General features: G+C 36.3%; 2 protein-coding genes across 4 annotated transcripts; one reads left to right on the forward strand and one right to left on the reverse strand.

Annotated features, from left to right (window-relative positions):
- Nucleotides 1-5,968: 5,968 nt before the first annotated feature.
- On the forward strand, nucleotides 5,969-12,142 carry LOC103427850 (wings apart-like protein 1). Of its 2 annotated transcripts, XM_070821492.1 has the most exons (13): nucleotides 5,969-6,202; nucleotides 6,244-6,848; nucleotides 7,328-7,427; nucleotides 7,618-7,957; nucleotides 8,055-8,167; nucleotides 8,792-8,917; nucleotides 9,105-9,198; nucleotides 9,274-9,995; nucleotides 10,388-10,653; nucleotides 11,024-11,171; nucleotides 11,389-11,486; nucleotides 11,570-11,651; nucleotides 11,763-12,142. In XM_070821492.1, exons 2-13 carry the CDS (start codon nucleotides 6,316-6,318, stop codon nucleotides 11,844-11,846), a joined length of 2,706 nt encoding a protein of 901 aa, XP_070677593.1. In that variant the 5' UTR covers nucleotides 5,969-6,202; nucleotides 6,244-6,315; the 3' UTR covers nucleotides 11,847-12,142. The 2 variants fall into 2 exon arrangements, with proteins under 2 accessions (XP_070677593.1, XP_028959036.1); XM_029103203.2 differs by having other exon boundaries at nucleotides 5,991-6,848.
- A 1,764-nt stretch (nucleotides 12,143-13,906) lies between these two features.
- Nucleotides 13,907-19,322, reverse strand: LOC139187547 (disease resistance protein RUN1-like). 2 transcript variants are annotated; one of them, XM_070821505.1, is made up of 5 exons: nucleotides 17,551-19,322; nucleotides 16,126-17,212; nucleotides 15,731-16,009; nucleotides 14,799-15,635; nucleotides 13,907-14,705 (listed from the first exon to the last, which is right to left on the reverse strand). In XM_070821505.1, the coding sequence occupies exons 1-5, from the start codon at nucleotides 18,333-18,335 to the stop codon at nucleotides 14,121-14,123; spliced, it is 3,573 nt and encodes a 1,190-aa protein (XP_070677606.1). In that variant the 5' UTR covers nucleotides 18,336-19,322; the 3' UTR covers nucleotides 13,907-14,120. The 2 variants fall into 2 exon arrangements, with proteins under 2 accessions (XP_070677606.1, XP_070677605.1); XM_070821504.1 differs by having other exon boundaries at nucleotides 15,731-16,012.
- Between the last annotated feature and the right edge of the window lie 616 nt (nucleotides 19,323-19,938).

A 19,938-nucleotide genomic window follows, 5' to 3' on the forward strand; every position in this document is an offset into this window, starting at 1 on the left:
GGTCATTATTCTCGTGATTGATTTAACTTTAAGTTTTTTTTAGTTTTGAATTCTTAATATAGCTCTAACAACCATGTAATACAGTCGATATCAGTTCGTAAACGCATAAAAATGAGAATAAAAAATAATTATGTTATATTCGTGCATAACAGTTCAAAATAACGCTGATACTCATTTAAGTAAACATGTCATAAATTATTTCCTACCACTTATACTGTTACACAATGTTGAGGTAAATGTGACGGTGTTTAAAAGCGGGGGCTCAGGTGAAAAGTGGGTTAATAAAGCTGGGGAAGATAAGCAATATGGAAAGTTTATGGGTGACGGGTTGACAGGTTAGATTTTGGGTCATAACACGTGGCAGATGGCGGCTGGTTGACGTTATGTACGGCTGTGGTTTATAAGATTCTGAAATTTTGACTTATCTGTAATATTACACATTTGCCCTCGTGTCGTTGTGTCTGCAAAACTTTCATTTCGATAAACGTTTGCTTTTTCATTACCATGGAAGAAAATGCTATCGTCGATATTATCGGTTTTTCGGGGGATGGATATTTTAAGTGGTATCCGAATGGTTTTCGTCCAAATATCGCGAAATTATCGATAATATCGCGATATTTTGGAAATATCGCGAAATTTTTTTGAACGGTGCAATCGGACTCCGAGCCGAACGTCGGAGATGGTGTGCCTATTCCCGAGCCGATTTCGTCCCAAAAACCTTGCAAAAACACGATTTTTAACATCAATTTCACATATAAACTTCAGATTTCACGCATGCAAGAGGTAATCAACATAGGGTTTAGTCGGATCTCACTTGAAAACTTGGGTGTGCCTGAGTGTGGGTGTGATCGGGGAAGCCGAGCTTCCTCTGCTCGTCTCCGTGCTTCCCAGAGACGGAGGAGAGGGAGGGAGAGTTCAGGAGGGTGGTGGAGATGCTGCGCTGGCATCGGGGTGGACGGATTTGGGTGTGCCTGGGTATGGGTGCGATCGGGGAAGCCGAGCTTCCTCTGCGCGTTGCCGTGCTTCCCAGAGACGGAGGAGAGGGAGGGAGAGTTCAGGAGGATGGTGGAGATGCTACGCAGGCATCGTGGTGGACGGATTTGGGTGTGCCTGGGTGTGGGTGCGATCGGGGAAATAGAGTGAGAGAACGAGAGTTCGAGAGAAAGATAGAGTTGAGAACTCTGAGAGAGTGAGGGGTCCGAGAGGGACTCGGGAAAAGAGAGAGAGATAGGGGTGATGGTTAGTGGGCTGCCACGTGGCAGCGTGACAGAGAGTGAAAATCAAGATGGAGGTCCAGATTAGATTAGGATAAAGGACTCAATTGCACAATTTATATAATTTCAGAAAAAGAGTGAAAATATAAATTAATCTGGGGGTCTATATTAGATTAGGATAAATGACTCAATTTCAGGGAAAAAGTGAAAATATATAATTTTAGGGAAATAGTAGAAGTTATTTATTGGTTAGGCATATGGAAATGCAAAAAATTGTTTTTCTAATGATTCTAATCAATTTCAAGAAAAATAATGAATTTATAAGGGTAAGATGAGTCTATAAAAGTGATATAATGAGTCTATCAGAGTGTCGGTCAGTTAGACAATTTAGATTTTTTTAATCATTTTTGCCAATTGGCTTGTTATCGCCTTTTTTTATTATCAAATTGGATTATTATTCATTAAATTAGATTATTATCAAATTGGATTATTCATTAAATTAGATTATTATCAAATTGGATTATTATTCATCACCATGTTTTATATTAGGATTATTTTTTTATGAAATTGGATTATTATTCATTAAATTGGATTATTATGAAATTGGATTATTATTCATTAAATTGGATAACTACTCTTCACAATACACTCACTCTACACATAGAGATGATGAAGATAGTGAAAATTTTGAACCTCATAGGAACTCTATGTGGTACTAAGTCACTTATGTATCTTACCATGCAATGTATAAAGTGTAAAATATTGTACTAATTCATTATATATAAATGATTATGGTGTGTTTAGACTTCTTTCATTAATTACTACATATTTTCTACACTCACAATGTTTGTCAGCTCGCTATATAATCAACTTGATAATATTAAATCCATCATGCAATGCATTTCTTTCCAATTTTTTGTGATAAACTAATAGATAATTGACTAAATAAACATCCTACAAAGTTTCAATAAAAATTTCTAAGTTTTTCTTACAATTTCCGTGGTTTCCATGTAATTTTTATCGATATCGATATTTTACCGATATTTCCATTGATATTTCCGTATTTTCGGACTACCGATATTTCCGATATTACCGATATTTTCTTCCTTGTTCATTACAACCATTTTCTATATACGTGTACATACAAAACGTTTCATGGAGTTACAAATTTGTGACAAATAAAATGCACATTATTCAATGTGTTAAGTTATTGCAAATCAAAGAATTTAGACTTTTCAAAGAGGTTTTTTTTTTCTTTGTCACTTAATACTACGTTCTAATAGTATTTCTTTTTATTTATAAGTGAGAGGTATTAAGTTCGATTCTCGGCAAAAGCAAACTTAAATTACATTATTGTTAATCCATTGTGAGATTAAGCCCACCCCTCCCGCTTAGTATCGATAATATTATTTGTTAAAAAAATCCTCTAAAAAAAAAATCAGTTGGTGGCGAAGCCATGAATTTTTTAATTTTTTTTAAGGTCATAAAGACTTATAAAGACATTTTAATCTCAACTAGCAACATTGTGTGATTCACCAACATTATAAATCAAACTTAGGATCAACCGTATAAAATACAGGTTTAGAATTCAGCCTAATCACGAGACCACTCCATGATGATTTAAGAGTTCGAACTTTAAAGGAGAATAAATTGATCTTGATACATTCTCTAGGAAAAATGTGTCACGTATTAACGTACAATCCACATGTACAAAAAAGTGCGTCGGTAATGAAATTAATTTTGTGTATCTAAAAAAACATTAATCTTTAAGTGAAAAAGTATGAAACTCACTTTGGTTTAAAAAAAAAAAAAAAAAAAGATTTACCATTAGAACGCGTCGGGTTTCTTATTGCTTTTTTATTTCTTCCAACTTCCTGCATAATTGAGTTGAAGAGTTTTCTCTCCAACTTACGTTGTGCTAGGTTTTGCAAGGTTTCGTTGTTCCCGTGATAGTTTTATGTTAAGGATTTTGGTGTAATCAGACAATGAACCAATAATACCAAGTATCGTTTTACTTATAAAATTAATTGTTATTTTAAAAAATTTAGTTGTTTGTACGGATTTTGTAACTCTCGTTTTGCCTTTATGGCCATGTTGGTTTCTTTTTAAGCATCGAATTGAGTACTTTGAGTCTTGCTTGACCATTTTAGAGGAGAATTTGTTGGTGTGCCAAAAACACAGTTTAGTACACTAAATGTAATAATACAATTTGTTGAAATTTTATTTTTTTAAGTTTCAAACCAATTTTATTATTAAACTTACTGTACAAGACCGTGTTATCGATACACTAAAAAACCTCTCGTACTAAAGGATATCCAATGAAATTTACCAACTTAGGTTGAAAAATAAGTATAAATACTGGTATTTTGCAATCAAAGAAAACATGAACGTATTAGGTTCCACCTAATCTGAACCCCACTCCCACCTACTGGAGGAGATGGCATCGCTCACTTTTTGCTGATGATATGTTTAATTAATTCGTTGAACTACAATTATCACAACCTTGATTTCATATGTATGTACAAAGAGCTTTCAAAGTAGGTTATAAGTAACTAATACAATGCAAATTGAGAAAGAGTAAGGCTATAAAAGTAGTCCGAATATTAAGCCTTTATGTCGTTTGTCTCGCTTAAGCCTTTAATTTAGGCTTGATAATTTCTTGCACAATCTGTTAACACTAAAATAAACGACAAGAAAATAATAGATTTTAAGTCAACCATTAACAAATCAGAGTCATTATCAGGTTACCCAATAAGATATTGTTTGCCATATATCAGCATTATAAATGATAATTTTTTGCATGACCTGATAATGAGTTTGACATGATATGACCCGTTAAGATAATGAGTATAACACAAAAATGATACGAACACGACAAATACAATTCGTTTGTCAAGACTATTTCAACCTAACCTGAATCTTTAAGATTTCACTTCATTGTACTCGTTCTATGTTTAACACAAATTGAGAATCTAGACAAGGAAACTAATATAGAGTACATTTGGTTGATGTAGTTATAAAATGACAGAGGCATGTCGCACCAATGGCATTCAAATGTGTAAACAAATATATATGTAGGCATTAATGTTTGAATTTGATGATCCATCCATACCATCCATCTTCCACTAGTACTATTTATCAAATTTGGTTTTATATTTATGGTTGAATTCAACGAATATGACATCACACGTTATTTTTATTAACTTTTGGATAGATTTTTCAGTGTGTCGAGAATGCGACTCGATACACTAAATATCATAATACAATTGGTTGAAATATTTTTTTTTCAAGTGTCCAACTAACTGTATTACTACACTTAATGTGTTAGGTGTACTAAAAAATCTCTCTAGCTTTTGGAATATAAAAGAAAGACATGTTAAATGTTGTGGTGAAACATGGTTTTTTATTTGACCAAATTGAAAGTGTCGACAAGATTTTAATGAGCATAATTTATAAGAAACTTTAACGAAAAACTCTCAGTATTGTTCATTTTAAGGAAAAATCATATTTTTAAACTAAAAAGTCAATCCGGGTACTATTCACTTTATCCTTTATTTTGTCATTATTGTTAAAACTCAAAGTTTTCAATTTTTTTTATTAATTTTCCTTATTTTATACTCTATCCTCTTTAGACGAATTCGCATTAAAATTAATAAGTATCGTACTTCTCTTAAAACATGATAAATGTTAAACTAGTTGGTCAACCTTACCCAAAGCTTTTATAGTAATTAACAACCACAACAATTCCCCACTAAAATAAAAAATAAAAAATAAAAACAAACAAAAACACAATGCAGTTGGTTCATATGGGCTGGGCCTGATTTCATTGTACATAGGCCGAGGCCTATCTGAGACTGAAAAGGGCTTGGCCTCCAAAAATATGCCCTGCAACCAAAAAGAAACTTAATTTGAAGACGTCGTTTCATTTCCAAGACATGACATGACTACTTTGGTGATGTCCTGAAAAGGTTGAAGCTGTGCAACTAGGAAAGTATTTGTTGGTTGATTATCCATCACGTCTTGTATTTTTGGATTAGTTACTTGGTTTTCAAGTTATTAACAAAATATGACCAACTATCTAATTTTCTATGACACATTAAGTTACTAAACTTGGCATGATTAAAGCAAGGACAACCATGATGAAACCTTTGTATCATTGTGTTAAGGACATGCCGATCAAGATGTATAATTTCCTATAGACAGTTTCTATAGAACGTAGGAGAAGTCAATTGATTCTTCTGAATAACTATGCCACATCGAGGCGGAGAGGCGAGAAATAAATGGGAAGAAAGAAATTGAAGTTATCAATACATTTCGAATTTAAAACTCCTCAATTATCTAATTTTTATAATAGTTTAAACCCTTCATTCTCTACTTATCTATTCTATTAAGAGAATAGGGCTAGTCAACTTTTATCCCTTTTTTCCAATTTTGCCCTCACTTTTGAATACACAATATTGACACGAAGAGGGCAAAATAGTAATTTTGTATATTTTGACAAAATGACAATTATATACTTATTTTTCCAATTTTACCCTCACTTTTGATACACAATATTTACATAAGGAGGACAAAACAATAATTATGTAATATTAAGAGAAATTGTTTACACACATAGTATGTGCTATCTGATAGTAAGTGGTAAGGAATTAGAAAGAGGATAATTCAATCTTAACCCTAAAATATGTTAAATGACCAAAGTACCCTTAGTTCGATATGATCAAGAAGAATGTGATTGGGCGAAAGAGAGGAAAAGGGCACAGAATTTCACAAACAAGGGCAGCCCAAGGAATTCAAAACCAAACCAAATCAAATCGAAACCCGAACCAAAAACCCCTATCTCTCTCTATCTCTCCTCCTCGACCCAATTTTTCTCTCTCTCTCTCTTTCTCTCTCCTCAAATTGGACACAAGACTTCCTTCTCCTCCACCTGAAGTACCAGTCTTCCAGACCTACAATTTTCCAATTTCGCCCTTCGGTTTCAAATCGTGATTCCCCCAAAACGAAAAGCCTTGTCTTTTCTATTCAGACATGCCCGTCCCGAACCGATAACGCAGAGGAAGGAACCCAGCCACACCCAAAACGCCGCCGTTTGCCCAAGATGATCGTGAGAACGTACGGCCGTCGCAAGGGAGGGGACATTACCAGAACGTATTCCGACACAGAGCTAAACGACGCCGTTCACGACGACGACGACGTCAGTAGCGACCCCTTCGGATTTTCCCTATCGCAGCCTCAAGAAAGCAGCGGTGACCCTTTCAATTTCTCGTCTCAGGAGGACTCGTCTTCCGGGTGGGCCCACTTCGATTCGGACCCTTACGTCACCAAGGACTCCTCCTTGAAGCGCTTTCCCCTGGACGGCGTCGTCTCGGGGAGGTCCAAGAAAGCTAAGACTCGGAAGGAGGCGGTGGGGAAGAACTCCTACAGGCCGCCGCCGACGCCGTCTATTCTTGCGACGTCGACCTTGATGGAGGCGCAGGAGTTTGGGGAGATGATGGAGCACGTGGACGAGGTCAATTTCGCGCTGGATGGACTCCGGAGGGGTCAGCCGGTTCGGATCAGAAGGGCTAGCTTGCTGTCGTTGCTGTCTATTTGCGGCACGGCGCAGCAGAGACGGCTTCTCAGGACTCAGGGGTAGGTTAGGCTGACTTTAACTACTTTTTTGATGGGTTCCTGGATGTAAATATCCGATTTTTTGAAGTGGGGTTTTGTGAAATGTCAAGAATTTCTTGGTGGATAATTGGAAATGTTAGTTTTAAGTCGTTCTTGGTGGATATTTGATTTTTGGGTATGTGGGGTTTTCGAATTATAAGTAGTTTTTGATAGGTATGTGAATTTGGAGAGTGTGGGTGGGTGTATTTTAAGTAAATCTTGATTGTATGTTGAGTTTAAATTGAGGTTTTGGAGATGTGCTGTTAGAGATTCGAAATTTTCTTACGGGTATGTGGATGCCTTACTATGTTGAATGTATCTGAGGTCATATGATAGTGCTATTGAAAATTTGATTTGATCTCTAATTTTTCATTTCAAAATTTGCTTACTCCTTCTTTCTACCAAAATTGTTGTGTGGTTTTTTCTGGGTTATAAATTGATCGGTAGTGCCTTCTTTTCAGGATGGCAAAAACTATAATCGAGGCTATATTGGGTCTCAGCTTTGATGATTCACCCAGCAATCTGGCTGCTGCAACTATTTTCTATGTTTTGACAAGTGATGTAAGTCATTTAGTATTCGAAAAGTGATCATTCTAATTTGAAGTTTTTATTTTCATAGGCACCTTTCATGAAGTTTTCTTGTGTACTGCTCATGTCTGCTGTGACTCTTCAAGAGTACATACAATTAATTTTATTTTATTTTTTATTTGACTAATAAACCTAAGGGGATTGTCATCTTTCAATATTGCAGGGTCAGGATGATCATCTCCTGGAATCACCGAACTGTATTAATTTTTTGATTAGGTTTTGCAAACCAATTGTCTCAAACACCACAGAAGATAAAGTACCAAAAGTTGGACGTAAGCTTCTAGCATTGCGGATTGGTGCTGACATCTCGCAGTGTACGGCAAAAAGATTGGACTCCAGCTCTGCCGCTATTTTTTCCAAAGTTCAAGAAATTCTTGTAGGTTGCAAGGAATTGAAACCGAGTTGTGCGGATGAAGGAGAAATGGAAAATCCGGAGTTATGCCCAAAATGGATAGCTTTGCTGACTATGGAGAAAGCTTGCTTATCTACCATCTCTCTTGAAGGTCTGAGTCTGTGTTGAAGCCTATGGTTTTCTGGTTATGATACACATTTTTATGCATTATTTACTCAGGATCTCAAGCTTTTGGTCTGTACTTTCAGAAACCACTGGTGCAGTAAGGAAGTCGGGGGGCAACTTTAAGGAAAAATTACGAGAGCTTGGAGGTCTTGATGCTGTATTTGAGGTGACCATGGGTTGCCATTCCAATATGGAGGTGTGAACCTGTATGTTTGTTTGATCTCACTGTGCGTTTCATTAAATGTTAAAGAATACCAAGGGACCTTAATGCTTTAAATAGTTATGAGAGAAATTTACTTCACTATCCTACTTCAACAATAATTTCTTGGTTCACTATGTAAATAATAAATTTCTATGAAAAAATAATGCATGAGATGGTAAAGAACCAAAATGATGGTGTGCAGCCTTAGTTGTATCTAGATTCACAAGTTTCTTCTGTTCTGTAACCTATACATTTCTTCAGTTTATGAGCAACACTGTATACATTGGTAGTTTTATAGTAACAAATGGGCAGTTATCTATTTGCCTTTGGATAGCGTTATCTTCTTTCTTGTTCATTGTAGTTCCTGATTTTCTTCTTGGAGTAACATGAGTGGTTTTGCATGCTAACAATATCACTTCTCAGTCATTGATTTGTTTTCTTTCCTTTCCTTATTATGTGCACATCATACACATTGAGTTACGATAACCAAAATTCCTTGGACATAATATAACTTTTTCATTTATATACTTACTTTTTTCATTTTAATCCTGGGGTCCATGTGGTACTCAATTGTTATTGGGGAAATTGCTTTACTAAGCACCAGTAATTAATATGCAGGGTTGGCTAAAAGATAGCTCGCATACTATTTGGGAAAATGAAAACGACATGGTGCGGAGCCTGGTTCTGCTTTTGAAATGTTTGAAGATCATGGAAAATGCCACATTCCTAAGTAAAGAGAATCAGGTATTTAAATGTGGTTTAGCCTCCCTCTCTAATCCTTCCCTCCTCAGTCCGCTGGTCTGCTCTTTCTCTCTCTCTTACACTTTTCTTCTCCTTTTTAGTTTGTAAAACTCAGACTGCATTATGATGTTTGATTATTGTTAACTATTGAAAGGTGTAATAAATCTCCACATCCATGTTTTCTGAACAGAGCCATTTGCTAGGAATGAAAAGGAAGTTGGATCCCATGGCAAATCCTTTGTCTTTTACAGAACTAGTTATAAGTGCCATCAATATTCTGTCAGGTAACTTAGTTTTTGGAGTAACTTTTGGTTCCTAATCTTTTTGGCTTTCTGATAATTGATCGCTTTGTTTTCTAGGTCTTTGTCTACATAAAAGTTCCTCTTCTGCCTCCAATGACAGAAAGTCTTATTGTCTATCTAATGGGAGTGAACATTTTTCTGAGAAGAGCTCCAATAGATGTCAGAGCAGTCAGTTAATGTCAACACGTCGCTCAGTATATACTATATCCAGTTCGGAAACTACCAGCACCTCCATGACTGATACTTATTCATTGAACACAAGACTCAATTCTTCTAGAAATGGTTCTTCCAATGGTGCATCAAGACATGTCAGCGGTGGAACCAGTAATTTTAGCAATCTTTCCCTGAAGAATGCTGGTCTCAGTCAGCGATCCTATAACTTTGAAGACTCCAAAATTGATCTTTCAGAGGAGAGTCAAGATCCTTTTGCATTTATTGATGGTTCCAGGATGGATGCTGATCTCAGTCAGAGATCCTATATTTTTGAAGACACCAAAATTGATCTTTCACGGGAGCGTCAAGATCCTTTTGCATTTGATGAAGATGATTATAAACCTTCTAAGTGGGACATGTTATCTGGCAAGACAAATATGTCTCTATCACAACAGAATGCGGCAGCATACAGAGAAATTGATGACATTTGTCAGTTGCAGCATATTATGAGCCAAGAAGCATCAAGTAATGGAGAAAACCATCAGACACAAGAGACATCCTGTTCAGGTGCTGTTAGCCGAGAAGGTTCCAGTCTTGTAGCTGACTGCCTTCTTACTGCTGTCAAGGTAATCCTGAACCCCACTATATTAAACTTTTTCCATATTGCCTTAAACTTTTGTGGTTCTCCATGTCAACATCTATGCAATTGTGGGTGGGGCGGTGGTGTTACTGGTGTGCACAATCTAGTTGTTTTTTGGTCCCTTGGTCAAGTGAAGGGTTTATTTCTAGATTCATGTGACTGTTTACTGTTCTCATCGTCTACTATCATCTCTCAACTATGATTTGCTCAACTATGATTTATTCAGTTCTTTGATACTCATTAGCTGTTTGATTAATTTGGTTACTCATTAATAGAATAGTGCCTTTTTGATTAATTGATATCCCATTATGCATGCACTGTGTTAGAACACATAAGAAACAGTTGAACTATGTGAACTCATAACAGTCTTCTTGGCAGGTTCTGATGAACTTAGCAAATGATAATCCTGTTGGGTGTCAGCAAATTGCTGCATATGGAGGACTGGAAACCTTGTCTTCTTTGATTGCCAACCACTTTCCTTGTTTCAACTCATCATCATCTCCCTTCAGCGAGAGAAGTGAGAATATTTCCAGCATTGAACTTGACCATCCGAATAATAGACATCTTACTGATCAAGAGCTGGACTTTCTTGTAGCTATTTTGGGTCTGCTTGTGAACTTGGTGGAGAAAGATGGCCAAAACAGGTTACCTTGATTTGTCAGTTTTTCTCCATCTGTTTATGCATTTTCATTTTAACAACCGACATCATATTTGGGCTCTGTTTATAGTTCAACCAAGAGAACAAATTACCACAGTTGGTTCCAATGAAGTGGTTACGTTGAGAGTGGAAAAATTTCTTCCACATTCTATGTGGAGGTAATGGCAGGGTTATGTGGATGACTGCTCCCATTAGACAACTTGTGTCTCAAAAAGATTTAGACAACAAAAGATGCTATAATTAGAACCGTAGTGCTTGTGCTGCAGATTAACTAGTCTTAGTTTCTAGTTTTTAATAAATCATTCTTGCATTAGAATTTTCATGCTCATAATTTATCAAACTTGCTTTTCATCCAGATCACGGCTTGCAGCAGCTAGCGTTCAAGTAGCTAGTTCGGAAGGGTTTGGAGAGGAGAGTCGCAAGGATCTAATTCTGCTAATTTGCTCTATCTTTCTTGCGAACCAAGGTGCAGGCGAGGGAGGTGGAGAAGAAATGGTTTTGCCAGTGAGTGACATGTTCTCATTGACTGGAAAATGCGGTTTGTTGTTTAAGTTGTGATGTCTTAAAAACACAAGGGCCTGCCTTCTGATGTCTAGCCAAACAAAAACGAGAAATTGAAAATTTATTTTCCATAAATTGGTCTTGTTCTGGTTAATTGTTTTCATCTTGTATCTGATCCTTGTCGATGTCTTCTAACTTTGATTTTGTTGTATCGGTACAGACGGATGAGGCAGCTGTCTTACAAGGAGAACAGGAAGCGGAGAAAATGATAATAGAAGCTTATTCTGCCCTGCTTCTAGCATTTCTTTCAACCGAAAGGTTTGGCGTGTTTTCTCTCCTTCCTGTGTATAAAGCATTATCGTCGTGCATATTCTCATGCAAAATTTGTTTGCCGTCCTCAGTAAGAGCATACGCGATGCAATTTCTGACTGTCTTCCAGACCGCAACCTGGCTATTCTAGTACCTGTGTTGGACAGATTCGTGGTATGCGTCTTAACTTCTAAACCGTGATATACTTCAGAGCTCGTTGTTATCAACTGACGGAAAGTTATATTGCTCTCATGTGATTATATGTATCTTTTATTTCTTCCTCAGGCCTTTCATTTGACGCTTAACATGATATCGCCGGAGACTCATAAAGCTGTGAGTGAAGTAATCGAATCATGTAGGATACGGTGAGAGCTTCGGAGATGGACGAGAATCCTGTACAGATTTGGGTTTCCTTTTAGAAAAAAAATTGTTGTTTACCCGACTCCGCGACTCTCGACGGGTCGGGATTCAGCTGCTCGCCGTATGCAACTGACTGCAGGCCTGGTTGCTCTGTATTTTTTTAGGTTTCTTTTTTCCTTCCCTCCCCTCGCGCTATTCTTTTGTATCTTTGTTTTTTGTTTTCCCACCATTTTTGAGCAGGTCAGAGACCATACTTTGTATACCAAGAATTATAGCTTAATGGAAATGTCTTGCTTTCCTTGTAATTAACATTTCTTCTTGTCCTTCTATTATTTTCTGTTTTTGTCGTAATATAAGAGTTATGTTCGCTTAAGAGTTATGTTCAAGAAAATTGTGATCAATCAGCGTTCTACGTCACTTAGTATACATCATTATTTTTTTTTATTCAATAGAAAAAGAATGAAAGAGTTTGCTATTTTTTGTTTTATCACCGGAATAGCAGATTTGTTCTACTGAAAAGAGATTTTTCTTTAGAAAGAAACATATAAGATATTGATTTTGAATACCGTCACCTTACTAGATAGAGCCGATAACTATGTGTGTATAATGATAAAAAAAAAACTAAAACTAAAAAAACACTACTTTTTTTTTAATATATATATAAAAAAAGTCGGTTTAAATAGATGGAGAAAAAGTAGGAGAGAGATTTGATTGTTTTAGTTGTTATAATTACCATATCATCCTTCATTTTTATGTTTTATTATTTTAACTTACTAAGATTAAAAAGGGCGAAAAGGAAATTTCACCCTCTTTAGTATTAGATTAATTCCCAAACGCTAATGTCGTTTCCATGAGGTTAGTATGGGGTTACAAGATCCCCGGTGCTTTTGCACAAGGGACAGCTAGCCCATGACGTCACATTGTCATAGTGTGGTTTGGGTCTCCGAGTTGACTCAGCGAGTTTATATATCTATACATACACGCATCTTTTAGGGTTTATAGCTTTCCTATAAAAAGGCAGGATTTCTCGAATTCTGCAAGAGAAAAATTATGGAATATTTTGGATGCGGTCTCTAATCCTTAACATTCTTTGATTAAAATCTTAATAGTATTCAAAGTTTGATCAAGGTCCTTTGACTTTGTACTCCTCATTATATTACTATTAATATTTATAGTTTTGACATTAATTGTTTGATATTTTATGAGATTTATAATCCTATAAATTTAAAATCCATCATTATAATACTATTAGAAACGGTTACAATAAAAAAATTCAAACATTTTAACATTTTGATTGAATAAATGGATAAAAACTATGCAAAAATAAGAAATAATAAATGGCAAAAGAATGTATCCATAGTGTTAAAAAAAATTGGTACATTTTACAAAACAATCGGTACATTTCACATATAACAAAGTGGTACATTAATAAATAAAATTGGGTACATTAGAAATAAATTAGGGTATAGATAAAATATTAAAAATTATGAATACAAATGAATTTTTAAAAATATAGGCGCTAAAAGAAATTAATACATGGGTACAAAATAAAACTAAAAAGAAAATACTATAAATTAAAAAAAAATGTTGCAAATTAAAAGTGGGTACAAACTAAAAATATAAATATATGATACAAAGTTTAGGCATAAAACATAATTATATCATATGTAATTTTTCTATCATTGATTAAATATACAATGTCACGTGAGGGTATATACATGGGTACAAACACAAATAAAACTTTAAAAAATATGGGCACAAAAAGAAACTAATATATGAGTACAAATTAAAAAAAATATTTGCAAATTAAAAATAGGTACAAACTAAAAATAAAAATATATGATAAAAAATTTAGCCATAAATATAAATATACTAATTGTAACATTTTTAACATTAAAGGAATATATTTAAAAATAAAAATATTTTATTATTCAAATAATTAATGATGTTATTAATACCCAAGGACCTTGATCAAAAATTGAAAATGAATAGGATTTTAATCAATGGAGTAACAAAAACAAGGATGCGAACCTAATTTACCCGAAAAATTATCTTCACAGTTCGACGAATTGGAGCTCCAAAAATTGATATTGATTGGTAGGTCAAAATACAAAACCTTAAATTCAGATCTTTTCTAATTCTATTTTTTTCATCAATTTAAGTCATATTTAATCATTTGTTTACTGAATACCTAAATAAATATGATATGAAGGCTGTATTTCATTAACTGCCTTTCTTCCCTTACAATGTACCATTTATGCTAATGTACAACTCTAACTGTCATCACAAGATGAAGCCGTGGGGTAAAATATCTTTCAAGGACTCTTCCAACGTCAAGCCCTTTTTGCGAGGGATAGAACGGGGATATGAAATATTCCACTCAACTTCGGCTAAAATATCTTTCAAGGCCTCTTTGTAAGGGATAGAACGGGAATCTGTAACTTGCCAAAAATCCCTGTCGGCAATCATAGCTTTGTCGCATAGTAAACGTACCCCTATTTTCTTCACCTCAGTAGATTTACGAATTGCAATAACATGGACCAAATCGCCTTCTTCCAAATTGAACTCAGTTTCCGGAAACGGAAAATTTCCCAGCCAAATGTTATCTCTGTTCTCAACATCCAACATAACGTTAACAAAACTAGTACGCTTGGTGTGATTAATAACATAAATATAGAACTGAAAAGAAGAACCACGAGGCCTGTCTTTATCAAAAGGACAAGAAGCCAGGCACACAGCCAACGCTTTTGCATTACAACCAATTTCCTTAGGCACTTCAAAACGGACTTGGGTACTCTCGTTGACATGATTGAACCAAGTGGGAATTTGTCTTCCTACAGGCTTCATCATTGCACATTCTGTCCATCCCTATACCATTTTGAACAAGTTTTTGTGAGTAATGCATACATAACACACATTTGCGAGGGAGGAGAGGGGGGTGGTGTGGAAGAGAGAGAGTACCTGTAGCGTGCTATCCTTAAGAATGAAATCTATGACATTGTTGTGTGTTGACATACGAAGTCTGAGGCCCGAGTTTAACGCGCTATACAAGCCTGGAAATTCAACGAGTTTCGGGGAACTGAGATACACATCTGGCGACATGCCTGATAAATCTGGCATTCTTTCAAATGCAGAGCAGTCGTCCATGCATAGCAAAAACAAACTTTTTGGTAAATCTGTGATCTCGACAAGGTTTATGCAACCATTTAACAATAGATCTTGAAGCTTAGAGAGGCCCCTGAGGCTTGGAAGGCTCCGAAAATTATTGTTACTTAGAGATAAGAGCTGTAAACAAGGTAGACTACTCCCAAAATCATTAGGCACTTCCTCTAATTTGCTGTCCGCCAAATTTAATTCTGTTAAAGAGCGTAAGCCTCGTAAGGAAGGTAGCTGCAAAGAACACTTCAAGTTCCTCAAAGATAAGTACATAAGCGTCTCCAGTCGTCCGATGGAAGGTGGTACTTTTTCTATGGCCGTCCCATCTGCAGAAAGATTGACCAATGATGTCATATTTCCCAAGTTATCAGGCAAGCTTCGCAATCTTGAACAACCATCGAGAACAAGAGTTATGACAGATTTCAACTTGTCCAAACTCCCCGGGAGAGCCTCAAGCGTTTCACAGTCTTTCAAATTCACCAACACAAGACTCTTGAGATCTCCGATGGACTCGTGAACTTTAGCCAACCTCTTACAGTCTTTGAGTATCAATTTCTCAAGATTTGGGAGTTTTGAAAAGTCTGGCGATTGTGTTAGATCGTGGGAGTGGCTGAGATTTAGAATCTTCAACTTATCAAGCAACTGTTAAGAAAAATAAAATTGAAATAAAAAATTAAAATCCAAAAAGAAGATACAGAGAGCATAAAAATAATTCCTAATTTGGTTCAGGTACGTACCCCAGAATCCTGACAAAGAACTTGTTTGAGGCTGCTGTACCGCATGTCGATAGCGACTATGTTTGGTTGACACAGTTCTATTGGTATGAACTCCAATGGGAATCCATGCCAGCACAGCCATCTTAATTTTTTGAAAAGACATTGGTATTCCCCAACGAGCCGTACGTAGTTTAGTTGAAGCAATCTCAGTCTCTTCATATTTCTAAGCGCCTCAGTACTGAAACTAGTCTCTTCAAGACTCGGCAAATTCAAAGCCAGACCTTCAATTTTTTCAGTTCCCTGCTATCCCAAAAAACAGACTCCAAATAAGAGAAGGCTTTGCATGAAAAAAAGTTAGATTACTAACTTATATATGCTTACACGTTTACATAAAGTTCGATTGGGAAAGTACTTACAGCTTTGTCTATTAATACATCATTTACATCTTCAGGATTCCACAATCTACTCCGTTCTCCTGGGAAATCGGGATTTTCTGCATGCACGATATCTCTGCCCATGTCCCGAAGCAAATCATGCATCATAATCTTGTTTTTTATACCAATAGTGATAAGGCACCGGTCAAGGAGGACCTTGATTCCTGTTGTTGCATAGAAGCCACAACCATCCAAGATTGGTATGACATAGTTCTTGTCCATTCCGATAAAAAAACAAGCTATATCGAGGAATATACCCCTCTCGTAATCATCATTTAGCCCGTCGTAGCTTATTTTCAACTGTGCCTGAATTTCTCCAGGAGGAATCATTTTCAATTTACCCAATTGACTTTTCCATTCTGCTACACTTCCTTCGAAAAGACTAGATCCTAAAACTTCAAGAGCCAGCGGCAGTCCTCCACAGTAGTTGACAACTTCTTCTGCGAGCGCAAGATATTGACTAGGACAACAACTACTTCTGAAAGCATGCCTACTTAGGAGCTCAAGAGCATCTTTTGGGTCCATTCCTTTCGCCCAATATATCTTATCAACTGCAAATTCTTTTAGCACATGTTCGTTTCTTGTTGTGATGATAATTCTGCTCCCCGGGCCAAAAGAGTGGCGATTTCTAGCTAATTCGTGTAGCTGCTTCACATTGTCTACATCATCAAATATGACAAGTACCTTTAAGCGTCGAAATCTTTTCCCTACCAAGTTGGTCCCTGCAGCAACACTGCTTACCTTTATCTTGGTTTGCAAGATATTTGAAAGAAGTTGTCTTTGCAATTCTTCTAGTTTCTTTTCCCTCACTTTTTCAAGGAAACTTTTACCTTGAAACCTGTCAGAAAATCGATTATAAAAGGCTTTAGCAAGCGTTGTTTTACCTATTCCACCGATGCCCAAAATTCCAATCACCCGAACATCATCTGAATCTCCAATGCATAAATATTTACTGATATCTTGCACTCGAGAATGTATTCCGACTGGGTAGGTAGCTACGTCTAAGTATGTGTTGTTCAGCTTCCTAGTGACTTCCTCAGTAATCATCCTGATAAACTTTGCTTCATGCCTGGCATTAGTCAAGCAGAGAAGCAAAACGAAGATTGTTATACAACTACAAGACGAAATTGAACTAATACACAAAATTACTTATCATGACTAGAGATTTTATTTAAGACAAATTTCTTTGAGGTGTTGCGTTTAAACTTAGCAAACATCAATTAAAAATTCAAACTAGAAACATAAACAAACAAAATCAGCATCCCCTGCTGTGATTAGTGTAAGCTTAACAGTTGAAGCTTTATTGTATGATTTTATTAAACGAGGTCTAAGAAATTGCTTGCTTCCAAATTAATGAGCAAAGGTACGTTAAAGCCTAAATTCATAAGAGAAGAAATTAGTAAGTACCCGTCAAAAGTGTTTTGGAGATCCCCGCCAGACAAATTCGAAGCTTCAAAAAGAGCAGTTCTCCACCTCTCTACCTTCTTTTCATCTATATGGTCGAGAAACGATTGTCCAAAACTGCCAGTCTGTTTCCTGACATGCGAAGGATCAACGTCATAGAATATCGGCAAAACTAATTGCCCCCGATTTCTTCTACACTCCATGATCTTAACCAGCTCCTCGAGGCACCAGCTGGAGTTCGCATACCGTCTAGAGAAGACGATGATAGAGATCTTAGAACCTTGGATTGCCCGCTCAAATGCGGTTGTTAATTCTTCTCCCTTTTTCAGTTCTTCGTCGTCAATAAAAGCATTGATTCCAGCCTTTGTTAATGCTTCATAGAGGTGGCCCGTGAAGTTTTTACGTGTGTCTCCGCCTCTGAAGCTTATGAACACATCGTAGAGCGAACCTTTTGAGAAGGAGGACGAGGACAAGGAGGCGGAGAAGGACGATGAGGATGAGGATGAGGGCAAGGATGTGGAGGAGGTAGAGGAGGAAGATGAGGATGAGGATGAGGGCGAGGATGCGGAGGAGGACGATGAGGATGAGGGCAAGGAGGAGGAGGATGACGAGGCTTTATCGGGGACTGAGACATTCATTTGGCGAAAGACGAGGCCGAGGGAGCAGAGGAGGAAGATGAGGACATCAAAGACAAGACCGGAATTGCGAGCCGCAAAGTGGTAGGACACTAACACCAGCACCGGAGTTAACAGCTTCCCTAAGCTCGACCAGGGATCCATTTCCTTCATTTTCTTTAGGCAAATTGAAGGTTTTTGGCGATATTGATTTTCCCATTTCCCTCAGCCTTTCCCTTTTTCCTTTACTTTTTTCTTCATTTTTGGCGAGTTTCCTTCGCTTCTGGTCAATAATGCGCGTCAATCATGTGCGTTTTCATACAGTACATGCGTCCATGTTTTTTTTTTCCTTTTTCTTGGTAGTTGTGCCGAGTGAAAGGCAGATTTTATACTATATATTATTTTCAATTCTTGATATACTTTTATTATTATTTTGATGAGATTTAGATGTTTTGTTATGTATTTTTAATGTAAGACAATTATGCACGTTAATTATGTGCGTTTTCGTACCTTTTTAAAGGAGTAGGATTATCTGGTCTCTTTTTGTCTCTCTACTTCTCTCTCTTTCTATTTAAACGGTCACGGTTAAATCTCGTTAACATCTTATATTAATTTTTTATAAAAAAAGATAAGATAAAAAATATGAGATGATGGAATGGAAAGAAGAAATGAGAGAATTCTAATCTATTTTTACAGTTTACATGCGTCCGTGATTTTTTTTTCCTTTTTCTTGGTTGTTGTGCCGAGACTGCCCTCCAGCTGGAAATAAGGAGGAGACAGAGAAATAAGAACTGCCACTAGGTTGGTGAAACAGTGTCAAGCATTTTCGTTGGACGGAGGACTATGCATGTCGGGTTGGATCGCCAAATGGAAGGGCAAAATTTATAACCAAGCGGACAATTTTTTTTTTCAACAAATAATATTATCGGGAAAATCTCATAATAAGCTAATAATAATATGATTCAAACTTTTATTCTTACTTTTTGTTCTAAATACTTATTACAATCATGAAAAATAAAATAGTAGTTTAAATTTGACATCAGAGAAAGTGCTACGAACAGACAAAAAAACACAATCAGAGAAATTGCTACGAACAAACAAAAAAACACAATCAGAGAAACTGCAACGAACAAACAAAAAAACACAATTAGAAGGTGGTTTAAATTTGGCGCAATTGATTGAAGACTTTGACTTGTGGTTCTACACCCTAAATTCTACAAGGCGCCCTTTTTTTCCACTATAACACCAAATTGAAGACTTTGACTTGTGGTTCTACACCCTAAATTCTAGAAGGCGCCCTTTATTTCCACTATAACGCCAAATTCTACGCGGTAAGTTGACTTGTGGTTCTACACCCTAAATTCTACGAGGCGTCCTTCTTTTTTCCACTTTAACGTTCACACAATACACAATGATAAGAGATTTTTCAATTTATCAGAACATAGTCTGGGACACCGTACACCACTTATAAAACAGTTTCAAGAGGGCTAGTTTGAAAATATCCTATTGCAAAATTTGATTTAGATGAAAACCAGCAACAGTGCCTGCGCGTGTTGTTGCGGGTGTCTAAAATATTTTGATAATATGTACATAGAAAACATAATTTATTGAAGCTAGATTTCTATACTTAAGATAGAGGTTGGCAGTGTTCATAATTATCAAAAGATTGGGAGTGTCCAATTGCTCACTGTTCAAAAGATAGAGATGCTATAAAAACTAAATTCATGTACATAAGTTCATAGTATCATGTACTCACAATAATCATAGTATCAAAATA

The sequence above is a fragment of the Malus domestica genome, chromosome 05 (genome assembly GCF_042453785.1).
Source record: "Malus domestica chromosome 05, GDT2T_hap1".
Lineage (NCBI taxonomy): Eukaryota > Viridiplantae > Streptophyta > Magnoliopsida > Rosales > Rosaceae > Malus > Malus domestica.

Coding starts and splice junctions, on each gene's coding strand:
- LOC103427850 (XM_070821492.1), top strand. CDS start 6,316: ATGATCGTGAGAACGTACGGCCGTCGCAAGGGAGGGGACATTACCAGA. Junction 8,918..9,104: donor TCCTAAGTAAAGAGAATCAG/GTATTTAAATGT, acceptor TTTTCTGAACAG/AGCCATTTGCTAGGAATGAA. Junction 9,996..10,387: donor GCCTTCTTACTGCTGTCAAG/GTAATCCTGAAC, acceptor TCTTCTTGGCAG/GTTCTGATGAACTTAGCAAA.
- LOC139187547 (XM_070821504.1), bottom strand. CDS start 18,335: ATGAAGGAAATGGATCCCTGGTCGAGCTTAGGGAAGCTGTTAACTCCG. Junction 17,213..17,550: donor CTCCAAAACACTTTTGACGG/GTACTTACTAAT, acceptor GACTAATGCCAG/GCATGAAGCAAAGTTTATCA. Junction 15,636..15,730: donor TTCTTTGTCAGGATTCTGGG/GTACGTACCTGA, acceptor TTTTCTTAACAG/TTGCTTGATAAGTTGAAGAT.